The sequence below is a fragment of the Clupea harengus genome, chromosome 18, assembly GCF_900700415.2.
Source record: "Clupea harengus chromosome 18, Ch_v2.0.2, whole genome shotgun sequence".
In the NCBI taxonomy this organism is placed as follows: Eukaryota; Metazoa; Chordata; class Actinopteri; order Clupeiformes; family Clupeidae; genus Clupea; species Clupea harengus.
The window spans coordinates 1,241,990-1,263,970 of NC_045169.1; the positions used below are offsets into that span (position 1 = coordinate 1,241,990).

General features: G+C 40.2%; 2 protein-coding genes across 2 annotated transcripts; both read left to right on the forward strand.

Annotated features, from left to right (window-relative positions):
* The first annotated feature begins 1,007 nt into the window (after positions 1 to 1,007).
* Positions 1,008 to 11,642, forward strand: si:dkey-6n21.12 (schwannomin-interacting protein 1). Its single transcript, XM_031585452.2, has 7 exons — positions 1,008 to 1,469; positions 7,538 to 7,793; positions 8,045 to 8,154; positions 8,553 to 8,628; positions 9,323 to 9,469; positions 9,626 to 9,743; positions 10,101 to 11,642. Exons 2-7 carry the CDS (start codon positions 7,590 to 7,592, stop codon positions 10,199 to 10,201), a joined length of 756 nt encoding a protein of 251 aa, XP_031441312.2. The 5' UTR covers positions 1,008 to 1,469; positions 7,538 to 7,589; the 3' UTR covers positions 10,202 to 11,642.
* A 2,867-nt stretch (positions 11,643 to 14,509) lies between these two features.
* On the forward strand, positions 14,510 to 15,860 carry si:dkey-6n21.13 (P2Y purinoceptor 3). The gene has a single exon (XM_012822086.3). The coding sequence runs from the start codon at positions 14,510 to 14,512 to the stop codon at positions 15,776 to 15,778; it is 1,269 nt and encodes a 422-aa protein (XP_012677540.2). The 3' UTR covers positions 15,779 to 15,860.
* The last annotated feature ends 6,121 nt before the right edge of the window (positions 15,861 to 21,981 follow it).

The following is a 21,981-nucleotide window of genomic DNA, read 5'->3' on the forward strand; positions in this document are numbered from 1 at the left end:
CGAGATGTAGATAAACTCAGTAACAGTAACAAACCGAATAGCCTTTTAAAAAAGCAGATATCGTATTTTGTTACCTTGGTGATGTTGTGTTAATTTGGTGGTTGCCAGGGATGAAGGTTGACAAACTGTCCTGATCCAAAAATACTGGACAAGGCACAGAAACTCAATCTTTTCAATCTGCATTTCAAATTAGCCTCTGCCTGATGAAAATGTGCCCTGATCATGGTCATGTCAAGATCATTTGTTGTCAACATATCTCAATAAAAAAAAACTGGCCAAAATAAACACAATGTGTATGGATGTTTATTTACCGTCATAATCCAAATTGGATGATTATTAAAGCTAATTTATTGCAAGGAACTATTAGCATGCTATGCAACAGAACACTTACCTCACTTCAATAATGCCAGTGGGTCTGGCGGACATTCCCAAAGGTTCATTTTCAAGCAGAATGACATGAATCACATCACATGTTTTATGAGCTAGGCAGCCCAAAACAAACTGACCAGGTAGTCTTATTTTAGAGTTTTTGGGGTGGTAGGCACTCTCGATACCCAAATGTAAGACTGAAAGAGTGAGTTCTTGATAATATGTCTCCTTTAACATCATCTTAGAGCTAAACACAGCATCACATTTTTGTTGTTGCCCACCCACACAATTCAAATGCCCACCCAAAGATGACATCCTACTTCTGGGTATCTGTAGGCTTAATATTTCAAGAAAATAATAACATTATGACTATGGATTATTTTAAATTAAAAGAGGTACTGATATATGGGTAATTATATTTAAAATGCAGGTAGATGTTGCAAAGGAATACAAATCAGTGCCTACAGGTGAGAGTAACAGCAACCATTATTCTTCCATGACAGTCACCACTGTTGTAGTATATATGCTCAAGACATCTTTCCCATAAACCACAGGTGTAGATCTCCACGTTTCCAAGCTGATAACACAAGGCTACATTTTCGAAAGTTTAAAGTGCATTTGGATCAGTTCGCATCTTTTTTTCCCCCCCCCTATTTGCTGTCTATGCAGTGAAATCGGACACCTTTTTTCAATTGAATCTCCACCCCTCTCCTCTCTAACGAAACGCCGTCAAATTCCTTAAGTCTTCAGTACGTCTTTGTTCATGGCGAAGTGTTAAATTTGCATAGCCTAGATTACATAGGCTACCCGCTGTTTATCGAGTTTAATCATCTTGACCAAATATTTTTCAAATGACTTTTAGAAATCATGCCACGTAGGCTAGGTCTACTCAGCTTTTGGGACTAACTTGAAGAACTGAAACGTCGAGGGTTGAGAATACGATAAGGAGTTGTGTAGGCTATGTAGCGGAGACCAGGAAAACTAAAAAGTTTGAAACCCGCTGTAACGGAAATAGCCTAATGAAACAATCTAATCTCTTATATATACCCGGGAAGCAGGGTGGAAAATCCGAGTCATAAGGGGATCACTGGCGACTAACGGTAAGAGTTTGCCCTGCCAGTTCACAAAGATTGATTTTACCGCTTTGAAACATACTTTGCGAGGCTACTGTCTCTGGCTACATCGTTACACATAGCATACAGGCCTAATGGTTTTATTTCTTTAATTCCCTCTTATCAAACATCAAGACTGTTCTGTAGGAAACGGAGAACTTGTCCTCCCGTTTTATATGAACATATTTTAGCCATGCCCAATATCAGCCATGCCCAAGCAAAAACTGAAAGGGGTCAACTTTGAAAGAACATTAGGGGAGGTGTTGCAACCACTGGGCATGCCTTTACGTCCACTACCGATTTGCACAGATTTACACCTCAACACCTTAGAGGGACAGGAACTTATTCCCTGAGGTCTTGAACAGTTTTGCTGGTTGGTTTAAGTAAACATCAGCTAAATTAAACTCCATGGACATGAGGTAGTGTAGCCTATTGTGCTGGGAAAACGATGTTTTGTCGTTGGCATCCATTCAGTCATTCTGTAAATTATTTCTAGGGATGACATCTCAGTCTATTTCTCTTGTTTTGTAGTTGACCTGGGCTTCACTGGCCATTTAAAGGCAGGCCCTACACTAGGCAGAAATGCATCATTAAATATTTTGTGTAAAAGTGGCATATTGCCTATACCAACATATTACATATCCTGAGCATATTGTAAAAATATGTCGTATTTTGTATTGTCAGACCTGTCGGTATTCAGTGTGGTCTAGAACCACAGTATTCAGATTGATAATTGATCATTAGTATCAATCCATTTTATTTCATAAACGATGGATCGTCAAGATGGCCTAGCCCATGTTCCAAATGCTTAGATCAGCATATAAAGCAGTAACAGCAGTCTAACTTACAACTTACTGAATCAAGGAGGTATATGTTTCTGACCATACTCTACCTCATTAGAAACCTAACTTTCTGCTCAGTTGATGTTAGGATTTCATTTGTGGTTGGCTGGTAGGCTGGTAGGCCTTTTGTCCAAATATGATATATAATTGTATTTACTATCTCAAGTATCTTTTGAAACCCCTTCCACAGCCATGTAATTGTGATCACATTTCAAGGCTTTACTGTCACAATACCATACCTTGCTGATTGGCAATTGAAAAGGACACTAGGGTGCTTTGCAGAGCAGCAGTATGTGTACTTAAATCACCATTTATCATATTCATGCAATGTTTCTGTTGCCTTCCACCAAACTCTCCCCTCTTCACAAAGGTGCTGTCCATCCTCAGCTTTTATTATTATTATTATTATTATTATTATCAACAGCCTTGACACAGGTAAAACAAATGACGTGGTTAGTGTAGCCACTACCATCTGACAAACCCCCTTGCTTTGAATAATCAACTAAATATCATAGGGGAGGGGAGGGCTCTGATGTTTATAAAACACACCTGTGGCCCTGAGGCCTTTAGGGTTCAGTTCATCATCAGTGCTTCTCCCAGACCACTGTGGGTCATAACAGGTGGATGGAACTGCAGGGGTGCTAGATGGGAGTTGGAGTAGCTGCTCTGTCGGCATGGTTGGCAGACACACGGCTATTTATTCTGTTGCTCGTTCACAAGTCAAGTCTGTTTGAAAAGTAGGTTCATGCTAGTTTCAAGTAGTTCATGCTGGTTCAGATGTTCCAAAAGTATATACTGGACGCAAAGTTCTGAGTTACTGCTGTTTACAGACGGAGGTAAAAGGAAGTAGCAGTTATTTCAGTCCTGTACACAAGATTTCCACAAAATCCAGTCAAATGTGCAAGGAATGTGCTTCTATTTATGCTCCAAACTTTAAACTTTAATTTGATTTTCCAGCAAATGAAAATTAGGTTTTTTTTACATTTTATGAACTAGATGGCACTCAAATGTGTGTAATCACACAGGTGTTTTCATGCTTTTCATAGTAATGTATCATTTTATTCACCAAAGTGGCATTAAATAGAATTGCCCCCTTCAACACTCAATTACTCAATTACTGCCTTGATTCTAAACTATATTAGCTCATGCTTAATAAATATCAAGAGGATACAGTAAGTACATCAGACTAACTTTGAAACATCTTACAGCTCCTCAGCCAGGTACTTTCTTAAATTGTCCTAGCAATAGCCAATTGTCATTTGCATCAGTGAAATAGTGACTGCTGGATGCTGGCTTTACATGTGAACTTTCAAAAAGGAAACCCATACCTGAAACGACTTGTGTGTGCTAGACCTTGTCTGTAACACAAGTATCACCCTCAATCCCTGTTCTTGAGCCACTGGGTTTCACCTTCAGGCAGCAAAGTTGGTGTCAGAACAACAAAGTTAATAATGGACCAGCTCATCCTGTTCTCTTTGGGAGTTTGGCACCTGTTCAGGAGACTTGCAGACCTGCAGTAGATCACAGGCTCAGACATGATGTGCTCTTCTCCTTCTAGGGCTAGAGCTACGAGTTTAGTTGACAACCATTCTGTCTTTCTCTTGTTTTCGCCCTATGGTCACATAGCTACTCTCACAAACAGCTAAAAGTTTTTGGTCTAATGAGCTCAGTGACCTACAAGTCTCTCTACTCTACTTCTTGTCCTTGTAGCTATTTCAGAGATTTGATACTGGAGGTGGAGAGTAATCAATAATCAAGGCAAGAGAATAAACAAGCATGGAGAATTGTTATATGTATCATCCCATGATAAAATAATTAATTGTTTTTAAAATAATTGATTCAGCATTTCATTTAAATCAAAAATGACTGTAAGACTGCTGTGGATTTGATATACATAGAACTTGGGTGTAATTACAGGGTGTCATTTGGTATTCTTCACAGGGCCAAAATTGACTGGAGAACTTTGACAGTTGTGTCACCTCAACAGATCAACCATATTGTCAAGCATGGTCACTCAAAGATGGCAAGGTCACATGCAGGGCAAGGCAAGGCAACTTTATTTATATAGCGCATTTCATGCACATGTGCAACTCAATGTGCTTTACATATACAATAACAGGAAAGACAATAAAGCATTAAGGTTAAATAAATAAATAAAATAAAAATGATACAAAATAAGAGTAAAGTGAAACAAGTAAAAAGAAGAAGACCATGCCTGTTCATTGCCTATGACAATTGTGTGTTAAAAGCTTTCAGCAAAATGTTCTCTGCGTTATGGTTAACTGTAGGTATATTCTATCATTTATAAGTTTAACTGTCTATCTGCATATGCTTAAAATGTGATTCGAAAATTATTCTATAATTTGCAATTACAATTCTACAATCTATGACTTGCACTTGTTTTAACACATTGTAGTAAAATATTCAGATATCTTAGCACCTTGACAGTAACATGCTTACATGAGTCATATAATGATGCAATAAAATAGTAATGTAATTAGTTTCTATCAGTCAGATTGTTTAGCAACTTGACAGGAACATGCTGGACAAAAACACCCCTTCTTTTTTTGGTATCTCGTTCAGTCTTAAAGATTCAACCTGAGAGGTGTCACTGCATTTAAGCATTATTTTAACAGTTACAGGTCATTTTACTGGATTCCCTCATTTTTACATGCATGAAGGTGTGTGACTGTGTTTCATTTGTTAGTTATTAATCATAATTAACCCTATTGTTTTCGTTCTCATTCTTCTTCTTCCTCCTCTTCTTCTCGTCTATAACAAACAGCAAAAACCATAAGGCCTAAAAACACCTAAACTGCCAGTTGAGTTTTAAATTGGCAGTTGAGTTTTAAATTGGCAGTTGAGTTGTAAATTGGCAGTTGAGTTGTAAACTGGCAGTTGAGTTGTAAATTGGCAGTTGAGTTGTAAACTGGTAGTTGAGTTGTAAACTGGCAGTTGAGTTGTACATTGGCAGTTGAGCTGTAAATTGGCAGTTGAGTTGTACATTGGTAGTTGAGTTGTAAATTGGCAGTTGAGTTGTACATTGGTAGTTGAGTTGTAAATTGGCAGTTGAGTTGTACATTGGCAGTTGAGTTGTAAATTGCACTCATTACTCAGGGACATAAAATGACCTTAAGGTGGTGCTGTAATCAAGTTTACATTTTTGCAATTATCTCAAAAACGGTATTGCTCAAAATTGTTTTGTCATTTTAATCTCTCAAGTCTTCTGCTCTAAAAATGTCTCATTTTCCCACCATTTTCAAAAAATCGAAACTAGTCGGAGGCCGTTCATCCAATTCTCATGGAATTTCGGAATATGCTGACAGTAAGATGTAGTAGATGAAAGTAGACGTCTGTTATAATGCATCCCATCCAAGACCATTTGTCAGATTCTTCTGAAATGTAGTGTGAAGCATGTTCACACAAGTCCATGTTTACAAAATGGGTTTAAAGAAAATTCAAACCATCATTAAGAAATATTCAAATACATCATAGCAACATGACCTGCACTGAGAAGATAAACTTTGCATGTGTCCTCATAAAATCAGTACGAGCAACACTGCTTTCAGCAGTATTTCAGCAAATGCCTTAATTTCATTATGAAATGATTACATTGCTTGGAGCCTTGACAATAGAAACAGTTTGAGTGAGTGAGTGAGTTTGGCAGATGAAAGGATGCTCTAAGGAGCAGTGGGTTAGGTCCACATCATGATATGAAAGGATGAAAGGATGCTCTACGTAGCAGCGGGTTAGGTCCACATCATGACATGAAAGGATGCTCTACGGAGCAGCGGGTTAGGTCCACATCATGATATGAAAGGATGCTCTACGGAGCAGCGGGTTAGGTCCACATCATGATATGAAAGGATGCTCTACGGAGCAGTGGGTTAGGTCCACATCATGATATGAAAGGATGAAAGGATGCTCTACATAGCAGCGGGTTAGGTCCACATCATGATATGAAAGGGTGCTCTACGGAGCAGTGGGTTAGGTCCACATCATGATATGCTGGAGGTCCCCAGCTTGAGTCCCCACATAAGCTCCACCTTCTGAACAACTGCTGAAATATAACCTACACTGCGGCATCAGTGAGATTACAAATAGCAATGATTTTCTCAAATGTTGGTAATCTCCCAAGTTTTTACTCTGTTTTAGTTGATCAGGGACTTCAAAGTCTGTATCACCAATTTTCAGTGCCATATCTCAAATATGAAGGATCTAAACATAATTTTTTTTTTAACTGCAATCATTCATCGGAGTATGTCTTTCCTGGTGGTTCATTGGTAAGGTGTTTGTCTTTCAGTCCGAAGGTTCAGTGTTCAAGGCCTGATCCTACCACGGTATGTCCTGTCTCAATCTTTGAATCTCAATCTCAATTTTCAAATCCAAATTGGGAGAGCTAGTAATTTATACATTGTGAAAAAAGCCTTGTATGGTTACACTAAAGGCCTGATGAAGTGGCACCTATCCCTATCCTGGTTCATAAGGGTGTCAGGTCTGTCCCTATCCTGGTTCATAAGGGTGTCAGGTCTGTCCCTATCCTGGTCCTAAGGGTGTCAGGTCTGTCCCTATCCTGGTTCATAAGGGTGTCAGGTCTGTCCCTATCCTGGTTCATAAGGGTGTCAGGTCTGTCCCTATCCTGGTCCTAAGGGTGTCAGGTCTGTCCCTATCCTGGTTCATAAGGGTGTCAGGTCTGTCCCTATCTTGGTTCATAAGGGTGTCAGGTCTGTCCCTATCCTGGTTCATAAGGGTGTCAGGTCTGTCCTTATCCTGGTTCATAAGGGTGGCAGGTCTGTCCCTATCCTGGTCCTAAGGGTGTCAGGTCTGTCCCTATCCTGGTTCATAAGGGTGTCAGGTCTGTCCCTATCCTGGTTCATAAGGGTGTCAGGTCTGTCCCTATCCTGGTTCATAAGGGTGTCAGGTCTGTCCCTATCCTGGTTCATAAGGGTGTCAGGTCTGTCACTATCCTGTCAAAGAAATGCAAAAACTTCCCCACTCTTTCAGCCCCTCGCTCAGTTTTGATAATTTGTCAAACTGATGCAGTGGGTGGAGTTAGGCTCAGAGCTGGGGGTGAACTTACACTTTAAATAATGGAGGACTAATGCCTTTGAAGATAGTTCATAATATATTTAGCAAAAGAGATAGACAGACAGACACTTTATTGATGCCGAGGGAAATGTACTAACATTTACACTGCCTGCATCTCTTTCACAGAAACCCCTTCACCTTGTAAACCTCCATACCTCTACACAGCTGTGGAAGACAGATGGAGGGAGAGAAGGAGCGAGAGAGGGAGAGAGGGGAAGAAAAAGAGAGTGATGACATGGAGGACGGCACAGAGGGGGCAGCACTACTGTGGGAGAAGAGCTACCCTGAGGATGAGCTTGGCTTACCCATCATGCATTGGGAGGCTCTGGGCCTGCGGATCGAAGAACTCGAGAAACAAGAGGAGGAGAGGAGAGAAAAGGAGGTTGGATTCAAGCCGATGTTTCAAATGTTTAAACTCTTATGTTCGAGCATTAGAAATAATATATTCTAATGAGTTTCACAAACATCTCTATTGTAAACACCAGCCTGAGCTCATTAGTGCTTCTTGATGAGACGATGACCCCGAATTATAGCATGCCAAGTGGCCATGGGACCTATAATACATTGACCTCACTTGCACTGAATCTGTCATGGCAACATGTACGTCTCTGAAGCATGTCTGACCTTTTTCAGGGTGTTGGAAGACTTCCAGACTGGATAAAGCGTCAGGATCTGGGAATCCACAGAGACACCTGGGAAGACGGAGACGCCCTCAATAGCCGCGTGACTGCGCTCACGTCACGGTAGTACACATGCATCACTGCTGTGACGCCTCTACTATCTAATCCAGATGTGTCATTAACTCCTAATGGAGATTTGCTCTTGGTCTTATTGTTATGGTATTCTTTCTGTATGTGTTGGAGTAGTGGAATCATAACATGTTTAACATAGAGGAGAGAGGGCTAGATGTACGTAAGCCAGAATAGCAAAGAATATTCAGAATCAGAATCAGGTTTTATTGGCCAAGTAAGTTTGCACAAACAAGGAATTTGACTTGGTAAAGTGACTCTCATATTTAAGCAGTGTATACAATTCAGGATTGATCCCATATTTGTCATGAGGTACAGTATGTGTTTTTGATGTCTTACCCATTGAATTATAAAACAAATGTATGAGGAAATCTCACTTTGCATGTCCCCAGTTTTCAGAGTCATATGAATCTGCAGCTGTGCTTCATCAATGATAGTGAAAGCGAGGAGGACGATGTCAAGGAAGAAGTAAGAGAATCAGCTTTCACATATTTCTTCTGAGCTAATATGCTAATAATATTTGTTACAAAGCATTTGTGGTATGTTGCCCGTACATATACATACATATACACTCTTTGTAGACAAGGGAAGAGGTTGGATACTGGTGGTATTACTTGCGTTGTTTATCCAAAAATTTGAGTCCATTTAATGAGTTATTTAATGGCCACCTATCCGGATGTCCTTCCGTGAGAGTTTGATGTAAGTAGATCATTACTATAACTAGCTAAACTGTCTTGCATTGCTGCTTAATATCCACTCTGCTGCCAGTGTAGTTGGAATACTTGTATCTGGAGAGCCCCCACACACAAAACCATAGACAGCAGAATAATCCTTGTCTTAAACTGCTGCTAATATCAGTGCACCACATGTCCAAATCCCAAAGGAATAAAAGGACTCACTCTAGCCACCCAAATCACACTAAACCTTTCAATGCATTCTTGAAATATTTTACATCGTTTTAAAACAGTTAAAAATCAGTACCCCCCTCACGAACGCCTGTTTATTATTATTATTATTATTATTATTATTATTATTGTTGTTGTTGTTGTGATTATTATTATTATTATTATTATTATTATTACTTTGCTCAAGAAAGTGTCAATGCTACTTTGTGTTATTTTTGATCTGCGTTGTCATGTTCTTCTGATATGCTCCTCTGAAGACTACCAAGAGGGCAGGAAAGAGGTTGGCACAGCCGGCTTCTCCAAAGGCCACTAGAAATAAGAGCAAACCAACAGGTTTCAAGATGGAAGTCAGAGCTGCTCTGAATGCCCTCAGAGATAAACTGTGGACGGAACAGAAACAGGAGGTATGTGTTTGTGTTTTAGATTCATGTGCTGTGTCATCCCCAGTATTCAGAGTTGTTTGGGGAATTTTTTTCCAATGCATATGTTTTAAACCAAAAAGAATCTCTGACACTGGTACCATGTATCAACCTGGTCTCTGTGCTTTTTGTTTTGGCTAGAACTCTTCACTTCATAAGAAACTGAATAAGAAGAAGCCACTTGGCTGGAGTGAGTTACAGAAGCTCAGCCTCAAGGAGCTCACGGCATTACGGACCTCACTCAGCAAAGACATTCAAGGTGAGAGGCTATCGAGTCTCCTCAAAATACTGACCACTGGGTTAATGGCATTACTGGCCTGCAGGATTTAGTTGGTTTGCAACAGTGATATCATTAAAGCATTCAGAAGGTGACAGTTAGTGTGTATTATAGTTATCTGCTGTGTGGTTGTTAGACGCCTTCATAGGGAGGAAGACTGGAATACATTTCCACATTGTTAGACATTCTGGTTCATCAAGTACATTTTCATGTCCTAAGCACGGTTCAGTTTTATTTAGCAATATTCTTAATGCATGATTGATTTATAAACCACTTAAAGATGACCAGGTGTTGACAACTTTAAACTTGAATGTGATGCTTGTATTTGTGTGTTCGCAGACCTTAGCTCAGAGCTAGTTGGTCGCCTTCTGTCACGGGACCAGCTGAAGACGGAGCAGGATGCGATGCTTCTGGAAGTGCAAGACATGACAGCACTCTGATGCTGGCACCTTCAGACTGCTGCTAGAACAAAACAATCTTACTGTGAAAAGCTTAATCGGTCTTAAAGACTTGGAATTGCACAGCGTTTTTTTTAAAACATTTCTTCATAAGGGAACTTTTTCAGAATGTTGACTGCATGATGTATCAGGGCACGTGCCCTATATTAATCCTTCTCTATATTTTATTGCTCTGGAAACTCTTTTTTTGAGAAATGACATGCTCGCAAACATACCTCATATCACCTGGTTATACTGGCCACCTTCCGTTCCTTTGGGACTATAATAATTACACAATCATTAAAGACACAAGAAATAACTTCAAACCTGCCAAACATTTTGGTTCTTGTGATCCTGCATTTAAAAGGGAAGGGATTAACAATATTGTTCTTTCTTTTGCTTGAGCAGTGGTGTCACACATTGCCTGATTGTTTTTTTATTGTTATTTTATATTTCAAAAACATGCAACTGAGCTGATATTACTGTCGAAGATGGTTTTACATTCTTGTATTATCTCAACAAATATATGTTTTAATGACTCAAAACTCTGGAGATAAAGGGAAAAACATAGATAGAAGCTTTCTAATGACTCAAAACTCTGGAGATAAAGGGATACACATAGATAGCAGCTTTCTAATTGTAATGAAAGCACTGTGTCAGCCATCGCCAACAAGAGCTTTTGCTATGGTCACATGATGAAATGTGGGCCAACACTATTTAGGGCCAACACAGCAGTGTATGTGGGTGTATACATTGTCAAGCAGGTCATGACTGATTTTGTGTGTTATTGTCAATGATTTGTACAGTCTTGTTTTGTATTCCTTTAATAAATGAGAGGTTTTGCCCGTGTATCCATGAGTACTGTAGTATGGTCATTAACTTTAATGGCAGTGTTGTGGCGTAGTGAACTACATGTAATTAAACTAATAGTTTAACTACATTTTGCAGTAGCTTGCTGGTTCAACTACATTCATATCTGCATGGTGATTCAAGTAGTTACATTTCTTTTTGCCATTTGTTGTGTAGTTAATTACTGAAACTACAAACAATTTTGGACCATAAAAGGAAATGATGTTTTTCCTGTTTTAGTTGTCAGATAATACAAAACCCAGATTTGTTTACAACAAAAATATAACATTCCTTTTTGTAAAACTAAAATGTAATGTATTAGGTTTCAATTGGTCATACGTATTGATTATTGCTATTTATTACTAAATGTTCTGAGAAGGTGTTTTATGCTATTTTAGAAGTTACCTGGCTAACTGAGTAATCCTGCTTGGTGCAATACCCCCACATGGACTCTAGTTTCTGGAAGACAGGTGTCTTTCCCATGAATAGTGGGGTATTTCACTTTATTTTTTTGGTTTATGTAAGACAGGTGAACAAATCTGTACTTAACTTTTAACTTCTTAACTGTACTTGCAATAAACTTAATTGAGTGGTATTTTTTGTGGGCATGCAACATTTTTTGTATTATATGTTGTATTACATTTTGTACATTGTCAATCATTTTGTATAAAGTAGTTTGAACTACTTTTTAAAGATTTCTCCCAAGACAACTGTGACTTTTTACATGAAACATGTTTAATTTTAAACATCCAGGAAATAAATCTTAAGGCAATGTGACAATAAAATAAGTACTACTCAACTTTTTCCAGTATGAAGTAATTGGTAGCTTTCAAAGTAGCTTCCCCAACACCAACAAATACAAAACATATTGTTTAAATTAAGTATTGAATTGCAAGTATGCATAATGAGCAGATTATTATCCAGCATTGAGTCACTGTTCTAGATTTTGCAATATTACTTTTATGTTCAGTTTATGTTATTCACTTATGTTACACAGTGGAGGCTCCTAGACATATAAGAATGTTTCTGAAATGACCTTTCAAGCACACTTCTGTATTGAATTGGATTGGATAATATGACATTGTCTTGGAATGGAACCATATCTACTGTAGCTCCATGTTGCATTTTCATGTGGGTTAGGGTTAGGGTTAGGGTTAGGGTTTAGTTAGGGTTAGGGTTAGGGTTCATTGGGTGATGCATCCTGGATGTTTAAAATGAAACATGTTTCATGTAAAAAGTCACAGTTGCCTTTGTCTTCCTTTAAAGAAAATGACCACTGCTGGATCATTACATGTAGTATTTCAAGTCCTATAGCATTGCCTTTTCTCCCCTTTCTACTAAAGCCTTGTTTTTGTGCCCAGTTTCTTTACTCTGCCATAATTTACCACTGTAGTACATGTCATTTTCAATTCCCACCTTTAGCACAGCCCTTCTCTGTATCTATCTTTCACCAGAGATTTACAATGTGTTTGTAACTTAAAATTCACTTTTAAAAACATTTAAACTACTGTGTTAGGGAACATAGCATTCATTCTGGTGGAAAGAGAACTGATGCACTGGCCTCTCACGTTCTCTCTTACACGTGCACAAACCCTCATGCTGTGTTTTACCATCACAGTGTCTTTCGTGTTCTACAACAAATGTATTTTCAGTGTGGCCCCAAGCAGTATCAGAACAGTTGCTTTTCTCAAAACGTAACATTTCTACCAGGAAAATACACTCACTTCCTTTGTACTAGTTTTCCATTAAGGTTTGGTGATGTTGTTCCAGAGGGAGTAGTTATGGTCATTCAAACCATGCCACATATGCTCTACCAACTGAGCTGCAATATCTGTTATAAATAAACCATTACTCAAACTGAGGTTATCTGGATAGGGATAAATGAATGAACTTGTATGCATGTTTGTGTGTGTGTGTGTTTTGCCTAGGCTGCCTTGGCAAGTATTTATGGTTTCAAATAGACAACTCAGCACAAACAGAGGAAAGGAAGGAGACAGGGGGAGGGACAGGAGTGAGAGCGGAGGGAGGGGGGGGGAGGGGGAGGGGGGAGGGGGGGATTGGTGTGATGTGCCAAGATAGGTGAGGGCAGTCTGTGAAAGTCAGGTGGAGGCACAATTGTGATCTTGAGTGAAAGGGCAACACTAGGAGGACACCATTTCTGTGCCCCAAACATTCTGGGTTTACCTCTGCCATTTGCTTTGCTGAAGTCAGCCATCCTCCTGCCGGAGGGCATTGTTGGCTTTGATCAGACTGTGACGAGGGCGTAGTGGAACAGAGGACACAGGTAGGATTACAGACACACACACCGTCACCATGTCAAGTGATACAGGTATTTATGTGCTCCTAATTGTGGTCAGGAAAGAATTTATTGCAGTATTAGATATATTGCAAATGCAAATGGTTCTCTGATGACCGCAATCTATGAATAACAAAAGGCTGTTGTAGGCATCTGTAAATGTTCTCCATATTTATGTTTAGTAAGTCTACGTTTGAAAACTCAACAATAGAACAGAAGCTCTTCAGCGCAGTGTAAACTGATCATTTAGCCACATGCTTACCACCGTGTCCTACATGCCTAGGGATCTTTGGGAGTTTTGTGTGTCCAACCGTTCAACAAATAGAAAATAATGTGTAAAAGGTAATAAAGTAAAGGTAAAGGTCAGGTATTTAGCAGACACTTTTGTCCAAAGTGACTTATAAACGTGGTAAAACAGAAATGTTATGATAAAGTTAAAAAGTTGCTTAACATTTTGAAAGACTGTGAGAGAGGTACTTTTAGTCATGCAACAATTTTGTTTGGAAGCAGGGCATAGGGCAAAATGAAGAGTAAGTGCGTGCGTATGTATGTGTGTGTGTGTGTGTGTGTGTGCGTGCGTATGTGTGTGTGTGTGTGTGTGTGTGTGTGTGTGTGTGTGTGTGTGTGTGTGTGTGTGTGAGTGTGTGTGTGCGTGTGTGTGTGTGTGTGTGTGTGTGTGTGTGTGTGTGTGTGTGTGTGTGTGTGTGTGTGTGCGTGCGTGTGTGTGTGTGTGTGTGTGCACGCGCCCATATGAGGGTTAAGGCAATGGAGGAGCAAAGGAGAGGATGCATAGAGAGATGGACACATCCAGGGGAAGTGTGGTTACTGATTGAAGAGTTAATGGAGTGAAAAGGGACTGAATCAGCAGCATATACTCACAGGGTATTGCAAACAAAAGCAGAGATTGGGAAAGAAAGTGATCGAGGGCACTACGGGAGGGAGAGCAAATAAACAAGATAGAAAGAAACATTGCACACTCATAATGGAATATTATACACTTGGTAATAACTGCCTTTGTTTATTTCACAGTGAGAAACCTCAGGTTCACCCATCTTGGACCTACAAGGACCGACCGATGGCGGACAAGAGCACAAATTGAAACAGACGAGGAATGGAAAGATGAGACATAGATATTCTTCCATCAGATGTGAGAGAAAAAGTTGACAATGGCATCAGGCATGAGCGTGGAGCTGTTCAATGGGGAGGGAAATACTAACCTCTCATCTTTCAACCAGTCATCACCCCCCTCCTGCAACATTGATGAGTCATACAAGTACATATTCCTCCCCATCTGCTACTCGTTCACGTTTATCTTCAGTATAACTCTTAACTCCGTCGTCTTGTACCGCTCCTTCCGGCACACCAAGCGATGGAACGCCTCCCTCATCTACATGGTGAACTTGGCCTCCACCGACTTCATGTACGGCCTCTCACTGCCCTTTCTGGTGGCCAGCTACATCATGCGAGACAACTGGGTGTTTGGGGACTTCATGTGTCGCCTGGTGCGTTTCCTGTTCTACTTCAATCTGTACTGCAGCATCTTCTTCCTTACGTGCATCTCCGTGCACCGCTACCTGGGCATCTGCCACCCCATGAAGACCATCACCCTGGAGACCAAGCGTGCCGTGAAAGGCACCTGTGTTCTGGTGTGGGTGCTAGTGTTTGCACTCACGTGCCCCATCTTCCGCTTTGCACAGACTGAGTATCTGCCCAGGGGCGGGGAGGCGGAGGGCATCGGGGTAACTGCCAATGGGCAGAGCACCGACGGAGGAGCGGACGGGTTCACCAACTGCTGGGATGATGCCATTGACAAAGAGTTCCAAGACTATGTGCCTTATGGAATCACACTGCACCTGGTAGGGTTTTTTCTGCCATTCAGCATCATCGCTTGGTGCTACTCACACGTGGTCCTGACCATCATCAGGACCCTGCGTTCCCGGCCTTCTGCAGAAGATGGAGGAGGAGCGTTGGGGCGCAGCGGTGGGATGTCTGGCGCAGAGGGGATGTCAATCATCCTGGGGGCTCATTCCCCGTATGTGCATAGACGCCGGAAGTCAATCAAAACCATCATCACCATCACGCTCCTCTTCGCTCTGTGTTTTTTCCCTTTCCATGTGACCCGCACCATTTTTTTGATTCTGAAAGTGACCAACCGTGTGGAGTGTCACACCATGCGAATGGTTTCAATCTGTTACAAAATCACAAGACCATTAGCCTCATTCAACGCCTGGCTAAATGCCTTGCTCTACTTCCTCACGAAGGAAAAGAGTTCTCCTTGCTGCCCGAAGCCAGAACCGGTCCAACATGGTCTCCTCTGGCCCTTGAGAATGATGGGGAGAGCAGGAGAGGAAGAGGATGGTGGTGGTGATGAAGCAATGAATAACAAGGGGAATGAACCAAAAGCAGAAGCTGATATCCTTAGGGGACTGCCATAAGACAACGAGTCCTGTGAACAGGATGGATATCAGGGGCGGGAGGTGAAGCCTGGTGAGGTTTTAAAAAGTGATAGGAGGTCACTGTGGCTGGGAAAAAACTGGCACTGGCCAGACAAATTCAGAAAAACAGTAACTGTACATTTTGAAATATACTCTTGACTCGGTACACAAATAGTCTTTGTAGTTATCAAATGTGTGTAATGCATTGTAATTGTTTGAATTCTTCTGTCATAACCTATTTAATAATACTTGACACACTGTGTCCATGTCATGGGAATAGTTTTTGAATATCAGAGGCGCCAGCTTAAATGGAGTTGGAAGGTATTTGTCTTGTTTAAAGTGCATATCATGTTGAAAATTAAACATTTTCATACTTCAACTGTCTGGAAATACGGTTGGTGTCCAAATATGTGTTTGAGAACAAGAAATGAGTCAAATGTGTTATACCCTATATCTACCAACGCTTCGACGAGGGTTCAACCCACATTGATTTTATGTCTGAAGGGTTAGTGTGACCCACGTTATTCGTCTTGCCTTCTGGACCCACCTCTCGACCAGGCTCGGATGCGGGTTGGCAGGGGTAGATTTTGGTATGAATGGGCACAACCAGGGTTGGCAACCAGGGCCAGGTTTCCCAAAAGTATTGTAAGTAGTAAAAGTAGTTCATAGAATGCTTATTACGAATCACCAATTACAATTTTGGAGCGGTTCTCAAAAGTATCTTTTTGCTTGAAAACGCTCCTAGATTTATGTGTGCTCAGACAGAGTGACCATCGAGCTCTTGGTCACCTCTCTGACACGACCCCAACGAGCTCTTGGTCACCTCTCTGACACGACCCTTCTCCCCCGCTGGTTCAGTTTGACCGGGTGGCCAACTCTAGGAAGATTTCTATGGAAAGAATGATGCATGTACCATGATCCACAAATATTCAATGATGTGCACATGTATGTTTTCATCCACAATTGAAACTCTGCATGTGAGGTTGAATCTGCATTTGTTGATCATCCAGCACAGGCTTTCATCCCAGCTTCCACTGACGCCATTTTGAGACATTAGTTTCACTTTTTCACCATCCACACCCAAATAGGTCTTGATCCACACTCAACACTTTGGACGCAGAATTACAGATTTGCAAATTTCATGACAAATGAACAAGCAAAGTACGATGTATATTTAGAAATGATAAAGTATAAATCCTAGCACATTTATTCAAATGAGAACACAGAGTTCTGGGTTTTGGGTTTGGAGATGGAAAAACCCATTTGTAAATTTTGAGACATGATTCTCTCTCTTGCTTCCTGGTTGGTCTTCCATATATGAATCATGGAGGTCACTGTGCTCTTGGGAACCTTCAATGCAGCAGATACATAGTTGTGTAGCCTTCCCCAGAGCTGTGCTAAAACACAACCCTGTCTCTCAGCTCTGCAGGCAGTTCCTTCAACCTCAGGCTTGGTTTTTGCTCTGATATGCACTGTGAGCTGTTAGACCGTATATCAACAGACTAAATTAATTGAATTTAACATAGGTGTAGAAACATCTCAAAGATGATCAAGACAAATGAGAGGCACCTGAGCTAAAAGTGTTATACCAAAGGGTCTGAATACTTATCTCAGTGTGACAGTTCTTTTTAATACATTTGCAAATATCTTTCAAATCCTGTTTTCCCTTCGCCATTAGGAGGTATTGACTGATGAGGGCAAAAATGAATTGAATCAATTTTAACATGAGGCTGCAGCACAACACACTGTGAGACAAGTGAAGGGCTCGGAATACTTTCTGAATAAAGGTATTGTATCCATTCAACTGTTACTTAGCGCAACCCTGTTACTCTAAGTTCAACCCTGGTACCATATCATTTTTATTAAAATAATCCCAAGGTTTAACCTATGATTATATTGCATGTATTTGAGCAAATATTTGAAAATAAATACAGAAATTTGTAAAATAAATAAATAAAGACTAACAAAAAGTTGAAATCAAGAAATCAGGTCTTATGTGAAATTAAATGAGTATTCAATGTGAATTGGACTTTCTTTACTTATTTGTAAAGGATTTATTAAACAATATTTCATGAACTGGCATGATGTTGAGACAGGGAAGTTCACCTGAAGAGAACTTTGGGCTAAGGACAGCTAACCACATTACATTCATAATTGGAGCTACTTATGATGTCTTCCCAAGTCTGACGAACCTCAGTCAGTGGGTGGGTGAAGACAGAAGTTGCAAGTTGTGTATGGGTATTGGCTCATTAACACATATTCTGTGTGGGTGTAAAACTAGCCTGACCCAGGGTCTCTACAAGGGAAGACACTAAATACAATTTTAAAACCACTGCCCTGTTTGTTTGAGTTGAGGTTAGCTCTTTGTATAATTACTTCAATGATGTTCTGTAATACCTCTATAATACCCTTCTCATAGTGTTCCTATAGTACATTCTTCTAGTACCATTGTTTGACCTATAATATTTGTGTAGTACTCTTATGGTTATCACTTGTAGTCTCAATAATTGTATGATGTTTTGTATAGTTTTATATACTATACTATACTATACTATACTATATATATAATAAGGGTTGTCAAAATAATGCATTAATTTCAATTAACTAAAAAACAATGAACGCAGATTAATAGCCCTCTATGATCCCCCTTGAGCCCATATGTCACTGTGCACTGCTACAGTGGCCATATTAGATGGACATAGTTTGTATTTCTCCCACTACACGCTTTTGATATGGACCTTGTATCAGTGTCGTTGGTAGTTGTTAGGTCTACAGTCTCATCACATTTGACCAAGGCGCAGCAAAGTGATAAGGAGCGGGTTTTTTTGGTGACATAATTCGTCAGATAGCAATATTTGATCAGTACTTTAGAAGACCTGCGTCACGCTAGCCAACAGTTTTATTGGACTCGGCTACTGTTAGGTTTCATGATGTCATAGGCTTAGGGGGACGTATGAGCTCAAGCACATCATCAATTAGATACCATGGCACATCCTCACAAGCAGACCAAAATAACCTGTTTGATCTGGACTGGACTTGCAGGTAAAGTTCTCAGAAGAATCGATGTGAATCTCACATTCATCAGTTGCCGTGCTCTTTCTCCGCTCACGGTAGTCTAATATTGAATAAATGCTCAGGTGGGTGTGGGTTTGTTTTCTTCCTATAGTTATCCTGCCGACATCATCTCTTGTAAAGAAGGTCTTTAACGTTGCTCTCAAGAGACGTATCTGCATACCCGTTGACAGTGTTCCTGTTAAAGTTGCTCAGGCTTTTACTCTTGAAAAAGGTTCCTGTGTTTCTTTAAACACCCCAATGCCAGTTCTGACCATCTCTGCGGTGTATACTTTTTTGACAATCTTTCCCACAGTAACCTTAGCTACGATTTGCTTATTTGGTATTCAGATACCAGATTCAATACCAGATTTGGTATTCTGGTATTTTCTGTTGATGTCAGTAATAATGGCTTTGTGGAGTAGGAATGTTTTTTTTTTCTGATTCTGCTGTTCACAGGACAATTCTTAACCAGTTCACGGACTTTGGATCTTGGAGATTCATTATGTTTTGCTGATCACCGGAGCCTCTTTATGTACTGTTTCCTCCCCTTTTTGAGTGCCTGTTTGAGTTCTGTTTCTTTCTGCAGTTTGTATCCTGCTCTTCGGGACTGTTTCTTGCCCTGCAAATGTTGCTTAAAACAAAACCAGGCAATAAATAATTACCAAAACTGTAGCCAACATAAAATCTCACAAAGACAAACACCTTTATATACTTACATATACAGTGTACACTTACTCACTCACACACACGCACACATAAAATAGCGTTTTATATTCCCTAATCTAAAGTAACCCCTTACAACTAACCTCGAGGACCCAGATCTGGGTTACTCTGCATATTGATTATCAGGACTTTGTGGAGGGGTGTCAATATTGCTCAAAGCTTCCCTCTTCTTCTGTCTTTATTAGCATCGCTCCACATCTTATGTCATTTGGCTCTGTCTCTCACATTGCTTCTTTTTTTTCTTTTTCTATCCTCAGTGTCCCTTCTCCACCGTTCACTCCTGAGGTGTGTGTCCATTCTCTCTGGGGCTGCATCTCTTCTCCTTTCACTCCTGAGGTGTGTGTCCATTCTCTCTGGAGCTGCATCCCTTCTCCACCTTTCACTCCTGAGGTGTGTGTCCATTCTCTCTGGGGCTGCATCTCTTCTCCACCGTTCACTCCTGAGGTGTGTGTCCATTCTCTCTGGAGCTGCATCCCTTCTCCACCTTTCACTCCTGAGGTGTGTGTCCATTCTCTCTGGAGCTGCATCTCTTCTTGCTCTGTACGTTCTTTGACTCTGTTGCTGTTTTTGCCATTGTGATGTCTGAAAATATTGAACATAAAATAGCATGAAGGTTTATTTCAGATAGCTCCCATCAAAGTCTATAATTGAGTCATCTACAAAAACAAAGTGCCAAACCCTCTCACAACGATTCAACCCTGTTACAATAAAAAAAAAGTGACAGGGTTGAATGTGATGGGGTTAAAGTTTTTGGCTAATAGTAGCTATAACTCCATATTTACCTATGACAGTAGCATCACATGGCATTCAGGACATCATAAAATCGCAATATTTTGCAACGCCATTGTTTAATTTTTCTTAAACGATTGTTTACTATAATGCATAACAGAGTTGAAATGTTGAGCCTGACAATCTTAATCTGACAACAAAAAAACATGAAATATAGGTAAGAAAATATCCTGTCCCTTACCTTTCTTTGCAGCAAGAGTGGGATGTCACTTTCAGTGATGTCACTTCCTCAATGCTGAGGTCACAGGGACTGATCTATTATTTGTATGGGTTCAAATGTAAATTTCATGGCTTCATATGTGTTAGGTGTGGTATAAGTGGCATGAAACTTTGAGGTATGAGCTATAGTCTTGAGAAGAGAACAGTGAGTGAAGACAGAGGAAACTAGAAAATGCATTTCCTGAAGGAAATACCAGTGCATGAAATGCAAAAGTTAAGAAAGGAAGAAGAAAATAAAGAAGATTTAAAAGAAGGAAAGAAGAGTAAAAGAAGGAAAGAAGAGTGAAAAGGGAAAGAAGAGTGAAGGAAGGAAAGAAGAGTGGAAGAAGGAAAAAAGAAAAGAAAGAAGAGTGGAAGAAGGAAAGAAGAGTGGAAGAAGGAAAGAAGAATGAAGAAAGGAAAGAAGAGTGGAAGGAAAGAAGAGTGGAAGAAGGAAAGAAGAGTGGAAGAAAGGAATGAAGAGTGAACAAGAGTGGCTCTGGATAAAGAGATAAAGAGAGAGTGAAGAGGGAAAATATTGAAAAAAGGAGAGAAAATGGAGTGAAGCAGAGAGATGGAGTGTGAGAGAAAGTAGAGTGAGAGGGATAGAGAGAAAGATAGAGAGAGAAAAAAGTAAAGTATGGAAGGTGTCTCTTAATATTCCTAGTTATACAGTTGAATTGAGAGGGACAGAGAGAAGAGGAGCCTTGGAACCTTGGCGCAGGTGTCAGTGGAGCACAGGTGCAAGCCAGTTTAATGACCCTATTATGATGTCATAATGGGAAAATTTGTATTAGTTTTTCTTTAATATCTTAAAAAGTATAAAGTTTAGAAAAGTGAAAAATACATAGCATAAGTGTCCTTTATAAGACCTAAGCGCCAAAGTTTGAACGAAGTTTCTAAGTTAAGCGGTTCGAGCTGAATTAAGCGCAGAAGTCGGTAAAAAGAATAAGAAGAAGTATAAGAAGCCTAGGAATAACAATACAGGGCATTTCATGCACTGTAAAAAGGTGAAGGGGGGGGGGGGGGGTGTGTGTTCCAAACAGTGTTCCAAACAGAGGCTATACGGGGGGAAGGGGTTCAAATGCTACAGGAGAATCTGAATTCTCACATAAACCTTTTGAATGCTAATGGGTCAGGTCTCAGATATTTGCTCTTACTGAGACAAAGACAGAGTACATATCCAGGGGCATGGGTTACAGAGTAAGATGATACAAAATAATGTATGTCTGTTACAACAGGAAAACAGCAATATTCGGTTCCTTTACCAGAAAGCGTTATACAGAAAGAAACTGACAGGTATATGTGGGTGTTACACAGTCTGATGTGAAAGGCATTCAGCTATTGTCAGGCCCCTGAGAAGAGGATATTCTGTTTTATTCAGTATTATTTTGAGGATATTCAGTTGTGTAAGTTCGTAACTACAACACATCCTGGCA

Excerpts from the sequence above, each read along its gene's own strand:
- si:dkey-6n21.12 (XM_031585452.2), top strand. The coding sequence starts at position 7,590 with ATGGAGGGAGAGAAGGAGCGAGAGAGGGAGAGAGGGGAAGAAAAAGAG. Across the intron at positions 8,629-9,322 it reads AGGACGATGTCAAGGAAGAA|ACTACCAAGAGGGCAGGAAA; the intron begins GTAAGAGAATCA and ends GCTCCTCTGAAG. Across the intron at positions 9,744-10,100 it reads ACTCAGCAAAGACATTCAAG|ACCTTAGCTCAGAGCTAGTT; the intron begins GTGAGAGGCTAT and ends GTGTGTTCGCAG.
- si:dkey-6n21.13 (XM_012822086.3), top strand. The coding sequence starts at position 14,510 with ATGGCATCAGGCATGAGCGTGGAGCTGTTCAATGGGGAGGGAAATACT.